The sequence below is a fragment of the Schistocerca cancellata genome, chromosome 3 (genome assembly GCF_023864275.1).
Source record: "Schistocerca cancellata isolate TAMUIC-IGC-003103 chromosome 3, iqSchCanc2.1, whole genome shotgun sequence".
In the NCBI taxonomy this organism is placed as follows: domain Eukaryota; kingdom Metazoa; phylum Arthropoda; class Insecta; order Orthoptera; family Acrididae; genus Schistocerca; species Schistocerca cancellata.
Window position 1 is genome coordinate 35,233,617 of NC_064628.1, and position 23,820 is coordinate 35,257,436.

The 23,820-nt window shown below is 43.1% G+C and overlaps 1 protein-coding gene across 1 annotated transcript in view; it reads left to right on the forward strand.

The window, feature by feature from the left end:
- Positions 1-23,820, forward strand: part of LOC126176847 (neural Wiskott-Aldrich syndrome protein-like) — an 86,701-nt gene that overhangs the window by 41,259 nt on the left and 21,622 nt on the right. Inside the window, exons 2-3 of the mRNA XM_049924035.1 lie at positions 17,889-18,116; positions 22,644-22,918. Of these exons, the coding sequence (XP_049779992.1) occupies positions 17,889-18,116; positions 22,644-22,918 (503 nt within the window). The remainder of the gene's footprint in view (positions 1-17,888; positions 18,117-22,643; positions 22,919-23,820) is intronic.

The window sequence follows — 23,820 nt, forward strand, 5'->3', positions numbered from 1 at the left end:
TGGCGCTGTTAAACTGCTGTCAAATGGTGTTATTATTAACGTCCGTGTTCATCAGGTACATTTTAGTGATGTGAGATAAAGTATGTGTTGTGGCTAACCTATTTTCAGAGACTTAGCAGCACCTGAACTGTTGAAAAAGTGTATTCACGGAAAAACTCAAAACCCCAATGAAAGTGTAAATAGTGTTATATGGTCGACAATCCCCAAGACTGTATTTGTTGGAATAGAAACACTTCACTTTGGTGTGTATGATGCTGTTGCGACTTTCAATGATGGCAACATTGTAAGGTGCAAGGTATTTAGAAATATGGGAATGAAGATAGGTTCTAACATGGTACGAGCGATGCTTGCTTTAGACAAGGAACGCCTTCGGGCTGCAGACAGGGCTGTAAAGAGTCCAGAAATACAAGCAAGAGTAAACAGGAGGAGGAACAAGAGGAAGCTGGAGGAGGAGTTTGCAGAGGATGAAGATAATCCATCCTATGGACCTGGAATGCACTAAAAAGTTAATCCAATCTTTGTCGCTCGATTCCCAAAACTTTTATTTTCTCATACTAATTACATGTTTTCTAAGGATCTACCAAACATATTTGTTTCAAACTTTCAGTAAATGTTACACAGTACCTTCTGCATAATTTAACACAGCCTTTTTCCGAAAAACCGTATATTTTTGAATATATAAATAAAAAATTGCAAAAAAATGTTGTGAATTTTCATTACAATTGAAAAAAATCATCTTTAATAACTGAACTAAAATTTTGTAAAATCCCTGTGTTAAGTTGTAGCCCATATTCCAATAAATAATCTGTAAAAAGTTCAACTTCCTACCTCAAATACTTTGTGAGGAAAGATGTAATTTATAAGCGTTATTTTAACATTACAAGTATAGGGCGTTCCGGAGCCCCTTAAATCCTTAAATGGAGATATATTGACATTAGAAAAATGTGAAGACAAATACTGACTGAAAAATTCCGAAGTCCTTCGGTAAATTTCATTTAGATAGTTGCATGGCATGTATCGAATACAGTTACAAATTACAGGGAATAACGATGCTGAGGCGATGTCCTACCTACACCCACTTAATATAAATCCAACGCACCGAACAATAGCTACCCCTTCAGCCTAATATGAAGCATGTACGAGGAAAGTTTAGTTAGCGCCTATTGTGTTCTCTCTATGAATAGGCAGGGCACATGCTCTCCCTCCGCTCTCAGCTTCACCTGACCGGTGAGCTGCGACCACAATGCAAGATGGCTGCTATGAGGTGTTCCCCGCGCGGTTGGCGCTGCAACCAGCTCGTCACTCGTGCGTCACGGCGCATCTGGTGGTAAGGCGCCGCTCACAGCGGGCTTTCCCAGCTAACTGCACATAGCTGGGCCGCCGTGCCGTTAGCCAAGAGGTATGCCGTCAGAGAACCAATGGTACACGTATCATCGGTGCACAAAGATATCTGAACAGATGCCACCAGCACAATGCTTTGTTTACGAAGAGAGAAAATACCACAGAGGGGCAAAACTGCGACGACAGTGAAGCTGGTTGCAGCGCCAACCGCGCGGGGAACACCTCATAGCAGATCCGGAGATCTTGCTGGCCAGGGTAGTTGACTTACACCTTCTAGAGTACGTTGGGTGGCACGGGATACATGCAGACGTGCATTGTCCTGTTGGAACAGCAAGTTCCCTTGCCGGTCTAGCAATGGTAGAACGATGGGTTCGATGACGGTTTGGATGTACCGTGCACTATTCAGTGTCCCCTCGACGATCACCAGTGGTGTACGGCCAGTGTAGGAGATCGCTCCCCACACCATGATGCCGGGTGTTGGCCCTGTGTGCCTCGGTCGTATGCAGTCCTGATTGTGGCGCTCACCTGCACGGCGCCAAACACGCATACGACCATCATTGGCACCAAGGCAGAAGCGACTCTCATCGCTGAAGACGACACGTCTCCATTCGTCCCTCCATTCACGCCTGTCGCGACACCACTGGAGGCGGGCTGCACGATGTTGGGGTGTGAGCGGAAGACGGCCTAACGGTGTGCGGGACCGTAGCCCAGCTTCATGGAGACAGTTGCGAATGGTCCTCGCCGATACCCCAGGAGCAACAGTGTCCCTAATTTGCTGGGAAGTGGCGGTGCGGTCCCCTACGGCACTGCGTAGGATCCTACGGTCTTGGCGTGCATCCGTGCGTCGCTGCGGTCCGGTCCCAGGTCGACGGGCACGTGCACCTTCCGCCGACCACTGGCGACAACATCGATGTACTGTGGAGACCTCACGCCCCACGTGTTGAGCAATTCGGCGGTACGTCCACCCGGCCTCCCGCATGCCCACTATACGCCCTCGCTCAAAGTCCGTCAAGTGCACATACGGTTCACGTCCACGCTGTCGCGGCATGCTACCAGTGTTAAAGACTGCGATGGAGCTCCGTATGCCACGGCAAACTGGCTGACACTGACGGCGGCGGTGCACAAATGCTGCGCAGCTAGCGCCATTCGACGGTCAACACCGCGGTTCCTGGTGTGTCCGCTGTGCCGTGCGTGTGATCATTGCTTGTACAGCCCTCTCGCAGTGTCCGGAGCAAGTATGGTGGGTCTGACACACCGGTGTCAATGTGTTCTTTTTTCCATTTCCAGGAGTGTATATTGAACCATCACAGGTTAGCCACAACACATACTTTATCTCACATCACTAAAATGTACCTGATGAACACGGACGTTAATAATACCATTTGACAGCAGTTTAACAGCGCCACAGTGGGTCACGCCCATGTAGAACACATTTCAAAAAAAATTTAAAAATAGTTGTAGTCTTCGGAATTGAAGAAATTATATATCTGTTAAAAGGTAATAGTCTGCAGATTCAGAAAACGCAAAAAAGTAAATTGAACTTTTCATAATTTTGAGCCTTTCCGGAGCCCCTTAAATGCAAGTGTATTTCCAGTTACGAAATTAGAAAAAAAGTATTAGGGCAAAATACTGAACACAAATCTTGAAACACACTGAGTGAATTTCTTCAGCTGTTCCAAGGCTTTCTTAAGTAAAGCATAATCACAATTATATTATTATAAAAAGCATGTAGGGACATAAGCAAGCAAAATTCTATATCTTGTTAAAAATATTCGCTGTGTTGAGAAGATAATATATACACCATGTTCTGTTAATCTGGATGGCAGATATTTGTTTTGCACCATAAGATGGAAATAGAAATATTAATTGGCAGCAGCATTTTTTAAGTACTGATTTTTTACAATCTGAGAAGCAGAGGAAAATATGTAATGCAATATTGCTGCAAAATGCGGTATTAGTTGGGTAAATGGTTTACGAATAGTACCTTATACTTCTTCGTGGGCGAGATGATCAACAAACCAGATCACCAGCCTTCTACAATGGCTCAAGTAGCGAAAGTTTAATTATAAGCACCCTATATAACAGCGGGGAAAGGGATTTCGTGGTTTTCATGTTCCTGCGAATGATCAACTACTGACGATACATTTGTTTTTCCCAGGCGACAGTTGATTTTGTGTTCCTTAAGCCGGTTGCTAATGATTCTGATTATAGTTCCTCTTCATACTTAATCGCATGTGCAAGGGATTTTCTATTCTGCTGCTTGGCATGCGGCACAGAAAAATGCCGTAGATCACGGCCTTATGTCCACGCAACAAAAATCAAGGACTACTTTCTCTCCTATTAACCTGGCGTTCTCATTCCATTTTATAGCGCTTTGTTCGAACTTTCAGGATTGTTTCTCCTATTCACTCACATTAACTTAAATTTTTCTACAGAGTAAAATTTGCGAACATCCATAAATTGCTGCTCACTCTGTCCATGAGAGAGAGAGAGAGAGAGAGAGAGAGAGAGAGAGAGAGAGAGAGAGAGAGAGAGAGAGAGCTCCTTTCACACGTTCTGGGACACTCCTGATGATTCCCTCGTCTCTGAACAGTCGCCATCGGGGACAACGTACTGGCTTCTATTGCTTAAAAATTCCTCGAGCCACTCGCATACCTGGATCCTAAACCTTACGGTCGGACCTTCAACAGTTGTACCATGTGTTTGGCAAGCACAAGGAGCCCTAGCTAATATGGTATTTGCTTATACAACTTTACACATCGGTACCATATTTCTCTAACACACAAATTACACACCTATCTGATCATTTAACTGAGAGATAAACATTTTTTTTTACTACATCAGTGACACATGTTTACGCAATTACACAGTTGGGTAACTTCACACTTACGAAATGGTATTTTGTCTGTACTTTGTGAACTGTTCATATTTTTTCAGAACCATTGTGATACTATGAGAGCTTCGAATGATATATTTGGTATGGGATCACGATTTTTAAAGTACGTTAGAGGCAGATGACACTTTTGACATGAGCAGAGAATTTTTTTTAGGTTTTGAAATTATTGGAGGAAGCTACGACGATTTTGAGAGTTGACTGAGGTGTTATGATATTATTACGATGACTATGTGTATTATGCTGTTGCGGTATGTTTATGATCAATAAGCTGATGCTATATGAGTTATTTGAGTATGCTACGTATTTTATGATGATATATTGAAGTGTCGACGAATAAGGTAAGGAATAATGAGTAGTGGTTAGGGACTCTGGTTTGTGAAAAAGGTCGTTGGAAACCAAGAATCGTACTTTGAGTTATGAAATGTATGTAAATGCGTGAATGTATTACAATGCCGACGAAAATTTTTTGGACTCTGTTATGTCAATAGGATTTTGTCTCTACAGAGCGCTACGTAACGTTGCCAATAAGAAAACATAAACAGCCTACTTACACAGTCTACAGTGGAGCACTTTTTCAAACATTTTCCGTAAATCTAGGCATGTGGAACATGCCTGTTGCCCTCCATAAATGGTTTGCGAGATATCTTTTGACGAAAGGGCAAGCTGAGTTTAGGAGCAGTAATTCTTTCTAAGTCAGTGCTGATTTGTGTCGATCCTGACTTTGATGTTAAGCAAATAGATATATTTTCTACCAATCATCATCACTTTCGTTTATGCTTCGTTTACTCTTAAGCTATATTCTATGGCGTGTATTTCTTCTATCCCCAATGACATTTGCAGACCTTAGCATCGTTACCTGCTCCTCTTGCACTGTTTATACCTCAGTGGCAATTTTCTTTTTTTTATGCATTGCTTCTTCGACGTAGATGAGCCATTGTGGCAATACGCTGCAATGATGCCTTAGAAGCTAAACACGAACTTTCATTTCTTGATCTCCCACTTTTCTTACTCCTACTTGGCTTCTGTAGATGCTGCGGATTACTCGTCCGCGTCTGCCCTTTGACCTAATAGTTTCGGAATTGCGAACACGTAATTCCACCTTACACTGTCGAAAACTTTTTCTAGATTACCGAATTCTAAGATGATACGTAACAGACACCAGAATGTGTCAATGAAGAGGACTGAATTCGAACGTATACCTTTAGAGTTCACACTAGTTCCATGTTTGCAGGTTCAGTATTTGTGATATTACTGAGAGATGGAAAGCCAGAGAACCAATACAGCCAATAATCGCCCTTGCAGACCAAAGACATTGACACACAATGGCCGTTACACTTCAAAACGCAGGGAACTACCTAATAGTCAATCAAGCCCGCCCGGATAGCCGAGAGGTCTAACACACGGCTTTCCGGAGTGGGAAGGAGCGCCTGGTCCCCGGCACGAATCCGCCCGGCGGGCTTGCGTCGAGGTCCAGTGAGCCGGCCACTCTGTGGATGGTTTTTAGGCGGTTTTCTATCTGCCTCGGCGAATGCGGGCTGGTTCCCCTTACGCCGCCTCAGCTAAACTATGTCGGCGATTGCTGCGCAAACAAATTCTCCACGTACGCGTACACCACCATTACTCTACCACGCAAACGTAGGGGTTACACTCGTCTGGTGTGAGACGCTCCCTGTGGGGGGGGGGGGGGGGTCTACCGGGAGCCCAACCGCACAATAACCCTGGGTTCGGTGTGGGGCGGCGGACGGGTGAAGTGGACTGCGGTAGTCGTAATGGGGTTGTGGACCACTGCGGCTGCGGCGTAAACGGAGCCTCTCCTTCGTTTCTAGGTCCCCAGTTAACATACAATAGTCAATCATATGTGAATAGATACGTAAACTAAGTGAAGTTTTAGTCTGATAAGTCAAGCTTGCAATGTGATTACCATAAAGAGCTGAAAACCTGAAGTACTGGAGGAAGATCAGTTCAGTTTCAGGAAGTAGAAAGGTCTTCGAAAGCAATTCTGACGTTGAGCCTAGTGATAGAAGGCAGGCTGAGAAAAATCAGGACACTGTCCTAACATTTGTGAAGTTATAGAAGGCATTCCGTAGTTAGGAAGAGATTTAGTATGAGGAGGGTTTGCTGTTGACACTGTAAGATAGGACAAGATATAAAAAGAGGATAAGATATCCAAAGAGGATAATTAGATCTACAAAACCTAAATGGGGAAAATCAGCGTGTAGTCCGTGTTGAGGGTGCGCAAAAGATTGCCGTTTATCAGTATCGTTAAACTTCTTCGCCGAAGAATCAATGAAGCAAGTGAAAGCCAATTTCAGAACACAAGTGAAAGTAGAACAGTTACCAATGTTGAGTTTAGTAGGCGACATATCCCTTTTGGCTGGATATAAGGTAAAGTAGACACCCTTTTGAGAGGAATTAACAGCCTACTGCTTAAGCAGAAACAAAAGAAGGTAGTTTTAGGATAGTAACGACTTGTCTAACATAATTGGAATCGATACAGTAATGGAATAAGTGAAGGATTCCCCTGTAAATAAAATTCTTCTAAGTTTGCGGCCGCATTGTCATCAATAAAATTCCGACCTTTCGGCGACTGTTGGAAGGCGCCTTCCTCAAGGACTATTGCTAACTGCCGAAACGTCGGCCTCAACCCCAGAATAATTTTATTGACTCTGGCAACGGCCGCGGAAACCTACGTTTACATGAAAGATTCCCTGTTTACTACATGACACAGTAAAGAAAGGTCGAAACAAGCAAGATATCAGTAATGGATTGGCACAATTCAAGAAAATATTCTTCAATAAATGATCTCGGTTATCATACTGAAATGCCTAGACGTTTCTGAAAGTGTACGTATGGGACACCACATTTTATGGAACTGAAACGTGGACGACTGGAAATCTAAAACAGGTAAACTATCAAAGATTTATCGGAAGAACAGGTGGGAGGAGGAGTAGGCTAGTTTGGCATCTAATACAGTTAACTGGTGCATGAAGGAGTTGTAATAGGAAAAGGGGAGGATGGAAGGGGAGTTACTAAGGAGAGACACACATTAGAATACGCAAAACAGATTATAGTGGCTGTTGATTGTAATAGTTGAAAAGAAAGAAAACTAGAGGACAGCAGCAAGCCATTTAACTTTAGAAACGACGTATGATGTACAACGACTGAAAAGGAACCACTGACCTGGACACACTAAAAGTCACTCTTATTTTATTTTGTGGAATCGAGTGTCAGCTACGTTATCTTCAGGCTGCAGCAAAGGCAGGAATGAAGTTGTAATTCCCTATACTGGCCACTAATCAACTGCGTAAACCAAAACAACTTGTTTTTCCTATCACGTGCTGATCTTTGAGGTTTAACAGTTCATTGTTTAGAAATTGGACACGAATGAGTGAATAAATAATCTTCGCACCTAAATATAACCTCTACACCCAACAACTTATTTGCTATATTTCCTCGTTCGCAAAGCTTACTGGTGCTCGTTATAGGGTACTACAACATTTCTGCCTGTTTTTCCTCTGCAATAACGTTCTGGCCAGCACGTTAGCAGAGTTAGCAGAAAATAAAATAATGGCAAAATGTCTAAAACGGTCAAGATTAGTGAGCATCAAATCTGTCGAAATAAATATGGATTAAAAAAAAAAAAACTGATTCCGTAGCCAGAAATGGCGGACATCTGCCGTTGGGGCTCAGGTGCACAAATCGGTGATAGAAAACCTCATAGAGCCGACTATGACGTCACACCTAATGTCAACCTACCACCGTTTGGCAGACGTTTACTTTCAGTGATACGACCACAGCTGTGAATAACGGAGCTATTGGACTGTACGTAAACGTACTACTGCTGTCAAAAGTTGTGAACAATGTCCGCGTTCAGTAGCTCCCGTAGTTTAGTGTTACAATCAGCCGCGCGTAAAGGCCACTGAATGACTCGACCCGGCCGCTGGTCTCGCGGATTGTGACGTCACATCTGGAGCAGGCACGTCATCCGTAGCACGTAAAGCTTTGCGTCAGGGTCGTTGCCTTCAAGGCCTTTCCACTCCGCTGACCAAGGGGCTCCCCCTTTCCCCACTGCTTGCAGACACTCCAGCGTCACTGGAGTTCCAGACCCGTCCGTAGTAAGAACGTTGTCTTGCACAGCCATTGCCAAGCACTGAAAACAGTTTAAATATGATGATTCACTAGCTGTCCTCCTCTGACGCAAAGCGGGAGCTGCTGTCCATGCGGGAAATGCTCTCTGTGAAAACTCTATATCCCGTTTGTGACGGTTTGTGTACCGGGTAATTACGTAATGGTGTTTCTATATTTCACTGTGCTAATTATCTTCCGCAATGCCTTACAGACTACAAAGGAAACCGTTGTGGATTGGCAAGACAGCCAATCCACTGTGACAGGAAGCCGAAAGGCACGCGTTTAAGCTCACGCAGGCTGGCGTGAGGTCTGGAACTGGACAAGGTAATGAGACTAGCAAAAATAGTACGTAGCTGCTGGAATACTTAACTTTAATCCATAATTGGTGAACATCGCTCTTGACGGTACATTCTTTACAGCATCAATAGTAACTGATAATGGCGCCTTGCTAGGTCGTAGCAAATGACGTAGCTGAAGGCTATGCTAACTATCGTCTCGGCAAATGAGAGCGTAATTTGTCAGTGAACCATCGCTAGCAAAGTCGGCTGTACAACTGGGGCGAGTGCTAGGAAGTCTCTCTAGACCTGCCGTGTGGCGACGCTCGGTCTGTAATCACTGATAGTGGCGACACGCGGGTCCGACATATACTAACGGACCGCGGCCGATTTAAAGGCTACCACCTAGCAAGTGTGGTGTCTGGCGGCGACACCGCAGAAACAGTATGTACAGGGTGGTCCATTGATAGTGACTGGGCCAAATATATCACGAAATAAGCGTCAAACGAAAAAACTAAAAAGAACGAAACTCGTCTAGCTTGAAGGGGGAAACCAGATGGCGCTATGGTTGTCCCGCTAGATGGCGCTGCCACAGGTCAAACGGATATCAACTGCGTTTTTTAAAATGCGAACCCCCATTTTTTTATTACATTTATTCGTGTAGTACGTAAAGAAATATGAATGTTTTAGTTTGACCACTTTTTTCACTTTGTGATAGATGGCGCTGTAATAGTCACAAACGTATAAGTACGTGGTATCACGTAACATTCCGCCAATGCGGACGGTATTTGCTTCGTGATCCATTGCCAGTGTTAAAATGGACCGTTTACCAATTGCGGTAAAGGTCGATATCGTATGGCTATTGTGAACAAAATGCCCAACGGGCGCGTGCTATGTATGGTGCTCGGTATCCTGGACGACATCATCCAAGTGTCCGGACCGTTCGCCGGATAGTTACGTTATTTAAAGAAACAGGAAGCGTTCAGCCACATGTGAAACGGTAACCACGACCTGCAACAAATGATGATGCGCAAGTAGGTGTTTAGCTGCTGTTGCGACTAATCCGCACATCAGTAGCAGACAAATTGCGCGAGAATCGGGAATCTCAAAAAGTCAGTGTTGAGGATGCTACATCAACAACGATTGCACCCGTACCATATTTCCATGCACCAGGAATTGCATGGCGACGACTTTGAATGTGTACAGTTCTGCCACTGGGCACAAGAGAAATTACGGGACTATGACAGATTTTGTGCACGCGTTCTATTTAGCGACGAAGCGTCGTTTACCAACAGCGGTAACGTAAACCGGCATAATATGCAGTATTGGGTAACGGAAAATCCACGATGGCTGCGACAAGAGGAACGTCAGCGACCTTGGCGGGTTAATGTACTGTGCGGCATTATGTCAGGAAGCATAATTTGCCCCCATTTTTATCGATGGCAATCTAAATGGTGCAATGTATGCTGATTTCCTACGTAATGTTCTACCGATGTTACTACAAGATGTTTCACTGCATGACAGAATGGCGATGTACTACCTACATGATGGATGTCCGGCACATAGCTCGCGTGCGGTTGAAGCGGTATTGAATAGCTTATTTCATGACAGGTGGATTGGTGGTCGAAGCACCATACCATGGCCCGCACGTTCACCGGATCTGACGTCCCCGGAATTCTTTATGTGGGGGAAGTTGGATATTTGCTATCGTGATCCACCTACAACGCCTGACAACATGCGTCAGCGCATTGTGAATGCATGTGCGAACATTACGGAAGGCGAACTACTCCATGTTGAGATGAATGTCGTTAGACGTATTGCCAAATGCATTGAGGTTAACGGACATAATGTTGAGCATTTATTGCATTAATGTGGTAATTACAAATAATCACGCTGTAACAGCATGCGTTCTCAGAAATAAGTTCACAAAGGTACATGTATCACATTGGAACAACCGAAATAAAATGTTGAAAACGTACCTACGTTCTGTATTTTAATTTAAAAAACCCACTTGTTACCAACTGTTTGCCTAAAATTGTGGGCCATATGTTTGTGACTATTACAGCGCCATCTTTCGCAAAGCGAAAAAAGTGATCCAACTAAAACATTCATATTTCTTTACGTACTACACGAATGTGTAATAAATATGGAGGTTCCTATTTTAAAAACCGCAGTTGATATCCGTTTGACCTATGGCAGCGCCATCTAGCGGGCCAACCATAGTGCCATCTGGTTTCGCCCTTCCAGCTAGACAAGTTTCGTTATTTGTAGTTTTTTCGTTTGACGCTTATTTCGTGAGATATTTGGCCCGCTCACGATCAGTGGACCATCCTGTAGATATTAGATCTGTAGGTCTGGCTGAATAAACGTTTCAGATAATTCTGTCTCCCAAACTAAATTTCTCGCGTGTTCTCTACCACTTGTTAGACGATTTGATGAATTGACATTGTATACTGAGTATTTAGTTCATATTTATAAATTGTCAAAATCGGTTTATCTCAGGGTGATTAAATGACATGCTTTCGCGTGTTGAGCCAAGTTGTTGATTCGATTTTATGTTCAATATCTCGATGGCCGACCAATCGTCGTCTTCGGGTGCTGCGAGCTGTATTTTTATCCAAGCGAACTGTGAAGTATTGACATCGTGCTGCTATTTATAACTAAGGTCGACTCGGCGCATATTTCCCTTTCGCTCCCAGGTTTAAATATTAATCAACGGCTGCTATTCTCCGCTGACATTAATACACTCTTCTGTATTTTTTTAACGGCAAAGCCTCTTCTCTACTGCAAATATAGACGAAGTTGTGGAACAGAGATGAGGTGAATGATCTTCTATAATGTGCTCGTATGGAGATTAGTTCCGGATGATGACACAGTGTCTAACGAGAAGGTGGTGAAAAGTGACAGTGGAGATAAACGGAGAGGACACGAGGCGATGGTGACGACCCGACGCGGGCTGGGTATGACAGGCTGTAAGCACGGTGGTGCAGATGATGGGGCTGCGGCGAGAGCAGGGCGCCTGCAGCGAAATAGTGCTCCTCCTTTTTCGGCTGTGCAATGTTCATTTTCCGTGCTGTTCGTGCTCTTATTCACAAAAGTAGATAAACTTTCCTTCTCTCGCCCATTCTACATTTATACTCCGCAAGCCAGGATACGGTGTGTCGCGGAGTTTACCTACTTCTTCCATTTGTCCCCCTTAGTATTTCAGTCGTGAAGGGTAAACCGGAAGAAAATTGTCGGCAGGTCGGGCCCGAATTTTTGTAATTTTTGCGTCGTGGTAATTACAGAAGAAGGGTGTTGGAGGCAGTAATATATTTCTTCACTCACTTAGGAAAATGGGCTGTCGGAATTTCCTGTGCGAGCAAAGCACTTCCTGCAATTTTGCTTCGTGTGATTAACACTGACGCGATATTTTGTCAATGATTTGTTCCAACGAACATGGCTTAATGCTGAAACGCGTACGTATTAAAGAAATATGATAAATGCTTGTTGTCAAGACCACAGTTTCATTATAAAGTTCTCTTCATTTGATGGTGATTTATGTCACTCGGATCCATTCCCGTACGTGTTTTGTTTTTGATATTGTCCAGCCTTGTGCCACACATGGAGAATCCCAACTTTTTCATTTACATTCGAAGCAGCGCTTGTTCACATTTCGTTGATGTCCAACATTATCAGTAATACAGAGCCGCCGTGAGGATGATGGGCCTATGAACATTCACCTTGAGAAGGATGATCACTTTCTTCTCACGTAGCACTCCACTGACTTGGCGCCAGTTACCAATGCTCATGCTAGATTATCTGGGAACATCTGATGGTACCAACTTACGAAAGAGCCCAAGTACATTTTGATGAGTGGTTGGTTCTCTGACGACGGCACCGCTAATCTGAGGTTCGCAGTATTCCAAACAGTTTTCTTGATGGTTAACCAACAACTTTAACGGTTCTTTCAGCTCAGGGTGCTATTTTCAAGATCTTAGTGGTTTCGATCAGCTAGGAACACGAAGCAGCATTTAATTTCGTTAGTTCAAGGATACTGATATTCATATGTACTCCAGGAGTCGGCAAGTAATCGTAGATGGGGACTACTTCTGAAAATTTGTATCGAGGTCCCCATAAAGCAGCTCATATTCCTTATTAATATTTTAATTTACACTCAGAAAATATGAACAGCAGGTAGGTATAACTGTATTAGAAAAGCGATAGGAGAAATTACTTTTGCGGTCTTAAGCCAGTTTTCTAAGTTTGGTTCACGCGGGGAGCGGGTTATGCGAAAAGCGTCTTCGAGGAAGGTGGGCGACTATTAATCTTGAGAGATAATGTTTCTTCAAATTCATTTTCAGAAATGAATTACATAAATTTTTGTAGCTCCGTCGTAACTCAAATTAGGAAAAATCTTATTTTCTGATGGCCATTAGTTTCGGACATCTAAGTCCATTTTCAAACCATGCGTATCGTGTGACAGTTAAAGTGAAAGCCTGTGTATAAAAACAGCCCCTGCAGTGACGAACAAAGCAGCAGTATGGCTGGTTCAACAGGCCTTACTAGCGGAAAACTTCATTTGTGGCAGTCTTTTTCTTGTGCCTATCTGCGACTCGGAATCTCTGCTATAGGGTGAGTAGCAACTGTCCTTTTCATAATATTGTTACAATCCGTCCTGGATTTTCCATTTTTGGATTTCTTTTTCAAAGATGTCCAGCTTGTGACGGAAGGAAGACATGTATTGTATCAGCTCGCATACTAATTTCCCATTTCGGTGTAGCTCGGTGCTGAGCGCTTCTGAACATTCATAATGTCTTTCAGGAAAGCTACAGACCGAATACTGCGTTCGTTTGGTAGGAACTCCAGACACGCCCTAGCTTCTTGACTACTTTTTCTTCTGTTTCCAGAAGACCTTTACTTAGCCAGCGAACATGGTTGTGCTGCAATGAGTCAGAATGCGACGGATTACACTCGGATAGAAACTCTTAGTACTATCTGTGCTGCAGAGCAGAACCTCATAAAATTGATCAACCTGATCAAGCTAGCCATTACTTATCAGAGTGGTACTAAGATTTCCACGAAGGTCTGCCTTGTGTATTAGGCGAAGATAAGATAGTAGCCCAGCATTCTTATCCTCGATTTTCTTTACTAGTCACTTTCCTTTGGCGATCATCTCAGGGGGGCCCGTCTTGTCGCTAAACGACAATATTGATAGCAGTTCGTTCCTACAAAATTTACTTTAAATATCCAAAATTCGCATAAAAGTGGACATTTGTTCTTCATTAAAAATGTCAAAAGATTCACAAGTGCTATGGCGTGGCAAGGCGTCTTTCGCAGAAGTTGGAGCAAACTACTTTTACTGTCAGCAGCCAATGTTTCGGTTCTTCTTGTATTGCTTGCTGCTGACAATAAATACCATAAATTGAGGAAACAACGTCCTTTCTCTTTTCAAAAAGTGCCCCCATCACTTCCAACATAATTTCTTTTCCTATCTGAGCCTGTAGATGGCTTCTGCTGTTCATTAAGCGCGCCATTTTGCATAGCCGTGCTGTTTTCGCAAGAAGGTAGATACGCCTACAGATTTCTTTGACGAAATTTTTATAGAACTGTTGATGAGATGTTCGGTAGCGTCACTTTAAATTGGCACGTTTAAGACAAGCGACGTAGATTAAAACTGAAGAAACTGCAAAAAGGTGGGAATTTAAGGAGATGGGACCTGGATAAACTGAAAGAACTAAAGGTTGCACAGAGTTTCAGGGAGAGCATAAGGGAACAATTGACAGGAATGGGGGAAAGAAATACAGTAGAAGAGGAATGGGTAGCTTTGAGAGATGAAGTAGTGAAGGCAGCAGACGATCAAGTAGGTAAAAAGACGAGGGCTAGTAGAAATCCTTCGGTAACAGAAGAAATATTGAATTTAATTGCTGAAAGGAGAAAATATAAAAATGCAGTAAATGAAGCAGGCAAAAAGGAATACAAATGACTCAAAAATGAGATCGACAGGAAGTGCAAAATGGCTAAGCAGGGATGGCTAGAGGACAAATGTAAGATAGATACTGCCTACAGGAAAATTAAAGAGACCTTTGGAGATAAGAGAACCACTTGTATGAACATCAAGAGCTCAGATGGAAACCCAGTTGTAAGCAAAGAAGGGAAAGCAGAAAGGTGGAAGGAGTATATAGACAAATGGTTAACAAGCTAGGCGAAAATAAATCGCTGCACTTTCGACAGAATTATTTTTAGTTACTGACGAAAGTAGAGGTGACAGTAGATCTTCATGAATGGTTACCATGCAAATGTGGGCATGGAGGAGCCCCACTTAATATTTACAAAAAAATGTGAGCTTAGGCTTCAGTTTAGAGCGGCGTTTCCCCTAGAGCGCTCGGCGTTTCCCCTTATATATTTAATATATAATTATATATTACATATATTTAAAAAATGTCTGTCCGAATGTTTATTAGAGTATCGTGTAAATATAGGAAATAAATGGATCAAGAACTCCCCGAGAGTTTTGGTAACAACGTTAAACTAAAACTTGAAGTATAGATAAACAGTTCTGTCCTTTTATCCAGTCAGATTTTTTAATTTCCCTAAAAAGTTTCTGCTACTGTTTCCCTTAATCTTGTCCTGTGGCTCTATTTGCCAGTGGCTATCAACCACTGTATGGGAGTAGACGGATCCTGGGTTGATGTTAGTGATATGTTTGGTATTAGTCGGACTGATTGCTGGATGGTCAGTGTTCTGTATTACACATGAGTAGCCTCGGATCCACGATATTTACGAACCGGGGCAAAAACTTGATAGTGGCCTCCTCTCTCCCTTCCCCTGCGACCGCTTGAGATAGGACTACAAAAATCTAAAAATCGGTCGGTTTTTCAAATATAAGCTCGTTCTGTAGCACCCATCTGCCTGAAGAATTTCATATATAATACATGGGTCAGAGGAAATGTAAGACATGTTATTTGGTCTTACATGTGCCAAAATGGTGTCGCACCTCTTCACAGAGCATTCTTCTATCGCACGTCACTGTATTTCGCTCTGTAGAATTCAAACGTGTAATTTTTTGTATTGGGAGCCATCAAACCTATATCAAGGACAGTGGAAATTAAAATGTCCTGTGGTGCCTCTCCTGCTCCCAGTCAGACGGTTTGACATCCGAACCCCTTTAAAAAAATCTCAATAGTGGGTGGGATTATTTGTGATCAGGAGAATAAAACTCTTCTGAAAGTTTTTTCTTTATTGCCTATTACCTATTAAATGTCTCTTTCGTGTGACACACAAATTAAAGATGGGAAACTTAAAAGCAATAAAGACTAGAGGCAAGCAGGACAGTACACATTTCTTGAATCCTTAGTGTGGTGTCACCGCCAGACACCACACTTGCTAGGTGGTAGCTTAAATCGGCCGCGGTCCATTAGTACATGTCGGACCCGCGTGTCGCCACTGTCAGTACTTGCAGACCTAGCGCCACCACATGGCAGGTCTAGAAAGACGGACTAGCACTCGCCCCAGTTGTACGACGACTTTGCTAGCGACTACACTGACGAAGCCTTGCTCTCATTTGCCGAGAGACAGTTAGAATAGCCTTCAGCTAAGTCCATGACTACGACCTAGCAAGGCGCCATTAGCCTTACAGTGATTGTAATTAACCGTATCTGGAGATAGTCTCATTTGTATCGTCAATAGCGATGTACCACAAGGATGCATTAAAGTTAAGTATTCAAGGAGCTGCATACTTTTCTTATAGCATTAATTAAGTATCCTGTTCCAGAACTCACGCCAGCCGGCGTGTGTGTACGCGTGCCTTTCGGCTACCTCAAAGTGGCGTGGCTGTTTTGCTACGCCACAACACTTAGGTCACAGCAATTTTTTTTCACTCTAATCTTGTTACGGCTTTAAACGGAGTGCTTTCCTTACTGCAAAAGGATCTATTACCTCATCAAAGTTCATTAAACGTTTTGCTACATGGAGAATCAAAATGTCGCTGTTTAATTCCGAAAAAGCTGTTAATACGAATAGTACCCAAGATGGGTGTGGTATGGTTTCTCGATTTGATTGCCCCTATTTTGTCACTGTCTGCTAGGTAAAACGATATAAGCCTTTCTGATATTGCAGCAGTTGTAATACTCGCAAAATATGCGAGACTGTTTTGGCACAAACTCATTTTTATCTACCTCATTTACATAAATAATACCACAGAATATTATTCACTAAGAACCAATATGAAATGCCTATTAGGCCTACTAGAAGCAAGAAGTCTTACGTGAGGAAACAGTTTCATATTTCATTCGTATGCTCCACTTTCTCAAGCTGGGCCTGGACTCTTTCAACGCTCGTGACATTATAGAGATCGAAAATGGTGGTAGGACGAAATATTTGTATAAATCTGGAATGGTCATATTCTTTCATATAATTTGCGTGATGTCCCCGTTTCTTCTTCCTTGTTCTAATAAACAATCTTGTCAAAATTTATTCTCCGGTTAACTTCACCAACCATGCCAGAATCACCGCTTTAGTTATCCAGCGTTTATTCTCCGGTTAAGCGTTATTACATGCTCGTACAACGCGTTTTCCGCGCTCCTCCGAGAACAGAAGTAAGCAGGTGCTAAGAGGGGACAACTGGCCCTTAGTAACTCGGGATGTGGCAAAAAATTTTCTGTCAATTTCATTTTCTTGGATACACCGAGAAGATAATAGAATCTTTCTTACTCGTTATTCCAGCTAGTCGTTCAAATATATGTCATGTGAATCTAGGGATTTCGCTAATAATTGTAACAACGCTTATCATTTGCACATCCAATCAACAACATAAACAGATGCAGTGGGGATTCCCCTGGTATAGACATCACATACATTATGCACACATTCAAAAATTAACTTCTGATTCGTTTAGATGGCAATTTAGAAAGTGTTCAAAAACCAACAGGGATGTTTCAAAATCATACGAACAATCGATAAATCGACGTATAGTTACAGTTAAGAAAAATAAATAATATACTTGATTTTACTGTTATAATCCAACTGAAACTCTGAGGAGGTTCAAAGTTTAGGTGGCATTCTGTTGAAAGATACTCCACAAATGTTTAATCTTTGTTTTCTGGTCTCCATCTAATGGTTGCAGAACACCAGAAAAGTTTTACTATGTTTTATAATGAAGGAATCATTCGTTTGTAACGAAACACCGCTTACACCACCACCACCACCACCACCACCACAAACATCATCATTTAGCTCCAGCTAGGACGTGAGCACGCAATTGGTTGCAGACGAGCTGGGCATCGAGCTGTTCGCGGTGCACGCCAACATCAACAAGCCGATGGGCCTGCTGGAGGCGGGCCAGATCTCGGTGGACATCACCAAGCCCAAGGCCGGCCGCTGGGTCTACGAGGACCGCCGCGTGCGCCTCAAGCCCGGTGACGTCATCAACTACTGGGTGTACGTGCAGGCCGACGGCCTGGGCTACCGCCGGGACGACCAGAGCTTCACAGTTAAAGGTGAGCGGAGGAGGCGTCTCTGACTGCTCCATGTAGTACGAGGAAACGCCCTAAACGTTGGCTGTTCCATTTCTTTTCACAGCATAGAATTTTGTTTGTTGTAATTAGTCACAAAACATGTCTGATGCAGCTCTCGTTGCTAGTATATTGTGTGCAAGTTCCTTCATCTCTGCATAAATCTCTCTCTCTCTCTCTCTCTCTCTCTCTCTCTCTCTCTCTCTCTCTCTGCCTTCCTCCCCCCGCCCCCACCCACCCCCGCCGTCCTCTCTTCCCTCCAGGTCTAAACAGACGATTCCTTGATGCCTCAGATCCTATCCCATCAACTGCTCATCTGCTTTAGTAAAGTTAAACCATAAATCTCTTCTCTCTCCAGTTCTGTCTGTAATAAGCTGATCCACACACATCTAATGTTTATTTTTTTTTAAAACACATTTTGAAAGCTTTTATTCTCTCCTAATCTGCAATGGTAATCGTCCACATTTCACTTTCATATGACGTCACACGCGAAATACTTTCAAAAAAGGCGTCCTAATCCTTAACATATCTACATCCATACTCCGCAAGCCACCTGACGGTGTCTGGCGGAAGGTACCTTGATACCTCTATCGGATCTCCCTTCTATTCCAGTCTTGTATTGTTCGTGAAAAGAAAAGTTGTTGGTATGCCTCTGTGTGGGCTCTAATCTCTGATTTTATCCTCATCGTCTCTTGGCGAGATATATTTAGGAGGGGGCAAAATTCTGCTTGTATCCTCGGTGAAGGTATGTTCTCGAAACTTCAACAAAAACCCGTACCGAGCTACTGAGCGTCTCTCTTGCAGTCTCTCTTGCAGTATCTTCCACTGGAGTTTATCTATCCTCTGTAAAGCTTTCGCGATTACTAAATGATCCTGTAACGAAGCGCACTGCTCTCCGTTGCATCTTCTCTATCTCTATCAAACCTATCTGGTAAGGATCCCACAGTGGTGAGCAATATTCAAGCAGTGGGCGAACAAGCGTACTGTAACCTACTTCCTTTGTTTTCGGATTGCATTTCCTTAGGATTCTTCCAATGGATCTGCCTGGCATCTGCTTTAGCGACGATTAATTTTATATGGTCATTCCATTTTAAATCACTCCTAATGCCTACTCCCAGATAATTTATGGAATTAACTGCTTCCAGTTGCTGACCTGCTATATTGTAGCTAAATGATATAGGATCTTTCTTTTTATGTATTCGCAACACATTACGCTTGTCTACATTGAGATTCAATTGCCATTCCCTGCACCATGCGTCAATTCGCTGCAGATCCTCCTCCATTTCAATACAATTTTCCATTGTTGCAACCTCTCGATATACTACAGCATCATCCGCAAAAAGCCTCAGTGAACTTCCGATGTTATCCATTTATGTATATTGTGAATAGCAACGGTCCTACGACTCTCGCCTGCGGCACACCTGAAATCACTCTTACTTCGGAAGACTTCTCTCCATTGAGAATGACATGCTGTGTTCTGTTATCTAGGAACTCTTCAATCCAATCACACAACTGGTCTGATAGTCCATATGCTCTTACTTTGTTCATTAAACGACTGTGGGGAACTATATCAAACGCCTTGCGGAAGTCAAGAAACACGGCAACTACCCGGGAACCCGTGTCTATGGCCCTCGGAGTCTTGTGGACGAATAGCGCAAGGTGGGTTTCACACGATCGTCTTTTTCGAAACCCATGCTGATTCCTACAGAGTAGATTTCTAGTCTCCAGAAAAGTCACTATACTCGAACATAATACGTGTTCCAAAATTCTAAAACTGATGGACGTTAGACATATAGGTCTATAGTTCTGCACGTCTGTTCGACGTCCCTTCTTGAAAACGGGGATGACCTGTGCCCTTTCCCAATCCTTTGGAACGCTCCGCTCTTCTAGAGACCTACGGTACACTGCTGCAAGAAGGGGGGGCAAGTTCCTTCGCGTACTCTGTAAAATCGAGCTGGTATCCCATCAGCTCCAGCGGCCTTTCCTCTTTTGAGCGATTTTAATTGTTTCTCTATCCCTCTGTCATCTATTTCGATATCTACCATTTTGTCATCTGTGCGATAATCTAAAGAAGTAACTACAGTGCAGTCTTCAGCTGTGAAACAGCTTTGGAAAAACTTTTAGTATTTCGGCCTTTAGTCTGTCATCTTCTGTTTCAGTACCATTTTGGTCAGTGTGTCTCGACATTTTGTTTTGAACCACCTACCGCTTTGACATAAGACCAAAATTTCTTAGGATTTTCTGCCAAGTCAGTACATAGAACTTTATTTTCGAATACACTGAACGCCTCTCGCATAGCACTCCTCACACTACATTTCGCTTCGTGTAATTTTTGTTTGTCTGCAAGGCCTTGGCTGTGTTTGTTTGCTGTGAAATTCCCTTCGCTTCTGCAATAGTTTCCTAATTCGGTTGTTGCACCACGGTGACTCTTTTCCATCTCTTACGAACTTTTCTTTTTTTCCAGGAATATCTGCTCGTAACAAATTTCTCTTTTTTGAACAAAATTCCTTTTCTGTTGACAGTCCATATTAGCCTCTACGTTCCTGCTGTTGTCAGGCAGTTTCCTGCACAAGTAGCAAAACTCGGCTACTGCCTAGTGTCTTCCTTCCTAATTTCCTGATCTGATTCCGTCAGCATCATCTGATTTGGCGCTACTCCGTTATCTTCAATTTTATCAACATTTATATCATAATCTTTTCAGGTCATCATTAAGCCCAGTCAACTAATCTTTAAAGTCCTTTGCCATCTAACAGAATAACCGTGTCATTGGATACTTTCATATTTCATTTCTTCTCCCTGAATTTTGAATCTCTCTCCAAATTTCTGTATGATTTCGTTTACCGCGTGCTCGATGTACGAATTCAGAAGCATGGAGGATAGACTAAACCTCACTCATTCCTTTCCCACCTACTGGCTTTCCTTACCTGCCCCTTGACTATATTGGCTGCATTCTATTTTCTGTGAAAATTGTAAATAACCTTTTCCTCTCTGATGTTTTATCTCTGTTAATTTAAGAGAATACATTTCCGTCGTCATTGCCCAGAATCATCTAAATGTACAAAAAACGGACTGTACTAATTATTCTCCGAATTAGTAAGTCAGAGTGAGACTATGCCTTCTAGGACAAACGTCATGTCACAGAATGTTTCGCTTTCGTGTGTTTCACGCTCAAGGCGCTCTATTTATTTAAGAAAGACCTTGTAAAAGACAATCATGCAGTGGCTAATGGTAATTTGTATCTCTCTTCTGGAACCTGCGACTGAAAAAGTCTCAAAACTAAAATGTCTTGCATTAACACTGTACATAACTTTAATTATATTCCTGCAACTGCCACACCTAATACTTTTAGTTGATACTAACTACAAATGCTGGGCTATAGTTCACATTTGAAAGATAATAAGTGCATCTTACAGGTTAAGAAATTTTTTTATTACTAGACCGTCTTGTCTCAATATTTCTTCTTTTCCTGTTTGTTCATAAGCTAAAAACAGTAGGATAATATTGCTCAAAAATATAAGAAATGTCTAAACCATACCTCTATTGAAAGGAGCGAAACTTAACGAATAATTTGTCACATTATTCTACACATACAGTGTATGCAAGAATGTGAATATGATGATTGACTGTATATACCCTGAATAATGTTATTTTGTCAGGTGCTTTGACACATTATAGAATCAAATTAATGCATGTAGAATTGATGTTTATGTAAATTTTACCTCACAATTTTGTGAATTTCAACAGAGTAAAATTAAGTTATAGTTTTGTTTCCTTGTTCTTGGTACTAAGAGACGACTGCGCTTGTAATCGTAAAGATCAGATCGAATTTGAAATGTAGTTAGTTTCGTTAAAGTCTCTTCATTCCATTAGCCTCAAACGAAAGGTTATCTTAATAAAGATGGCGTAAGAGGATATTAAAAATTTCGCGTGACGAGCATGAAGTGTAGCGTATGTAGCTTTAGGAGGTCAACTTGAGGTCATTTCCTGGCTTGACATTCCATCAGTTCCTTTTATCAAATCGTTGGTTTAGATTTCCCTACATCACTGTGCTATGTTGTAAAGAGTTGCCGTTTATGACCTTCAATACAACCATAAATATAGTACATTGCAAATAATGTAAGTGTAGATGAATTTAATCATTAATAATTTATTTATTTCGTTTATCTCGTCGGATATGTTGTTTCGTGTAAAACTAACTATGATGATGTTCATTTACTGTTAGGTGATAAACTGAAGCAGCTGTAAAACGTAGAAAACGTAATCCATGAGAATGGCCATGTAGAATTAAAACAAGGAAAGAGAAGATTGTGATTGAAAAGTGGCGTATTATTATCAAAAAATACCCACAGGCTGGTAGTTACAGCCAGAGCACCTGACAAAATGTTTGTTGATAAATGCAATTAATGCGTATTCGTGCACAGCTTAATATCCATAGCGAGCACGACATTGAAATTGGCCGCTGGCGGCTCCGGGCTGTAGCTGTGTGACACATCAGCTGTTGCCCTGTTGCAGAGCTGGTGTCGCCAGAGCCGCCCCCTGAGGCGGCAGCTGAGGCTGCCCCCCTTCCAGGTGGTCCTCCAGGTCCTCCAGGCCCCGCTGGTCCCCCGGGCTTCCCAGGTCCCCCTGGACCTCCTGGGGCACCCGGCCTGCCTGGACCACCTGGCCCACCTGCAGCTGCCGTCCCACCAGGCCTGGGACCACTGCGCCCGAGGCCACCTGCTGCGGCCTTCCCAACACCACCGATGCAGATGACGACACCGGCCTACCCGACAGAGCCGTGTGCACAGGTAACTTACTTGGAGAGACTGCCTCTCAGCTGCTACTAGTGGTGGGCAGGAAATCGCGTATCTGTTAGAAATCACGGTGATTGAGAAGTCAGATATCGCAATAGCAACTTTACAGAATCTAACTGCGATTTCAGTCACAGCAGTTGCAAGTATCATTTCACATTCAACTCTGTGAGCTATCTGTTGGCCGAATTCCGTACTGGTTTTTGCGATTTCAGTGACAAGTCACGGCTAGAAGTCACGAGCAGCATCTAAAAAGCAGAGTTAACAGTTCCATCTGTTGGCCAAAGTTCGTACTATGCTCATCTTTGTGACACGTTATCAAGTCCCACTGCGATTTCTGTGACAAGTAGCAACTAGGGGTCGCAAGTAGCAACTAGGGGTCGCAAGTAGCAACTAGGGGTCGCAAGTAGCAACTAGGGGTCGCAAGTAGCAACTAGGGGTCGCAAGTAGCAACTAGGGGTCGCAAGTAGCAACTAGGGGTCGCAAGTAGCAACTAGGGGTCGCAAGTAGCAACTAGGGGTCGCAAGTAGCAACTAGGGGTCGCAAGTAGCAACTAGGGGTCGCAAGTAGCAACTAGGGGTCGCAAGTAGCAACTAGGGGTCGCAAGTAGCAACTAGGGGTCGCAAGTAGCAACTAGGGGTCGCAAGTAGCAACTAGGGGTCGCAAGTAGCAACTAGGGGTCGCAAGTAGCAACTAGGGGTCGCAAGTAGCAACTAGGGGTCGCAAGTAGCAACTAGGGGTCGCAAGTAGCAACTAGGGGTCGCAAGTAGCAACTAGGGGTCGCAAGTAGCAACTAGGGGTCGCAAGTAGCAACTAGGGGTCGCAAGTAGCAACTAGGGGTCGCAAGTAGCAACTAGGGGTCGCAAGTAGCAACTAGGGGTCGCAAGTAGCAACTAGGG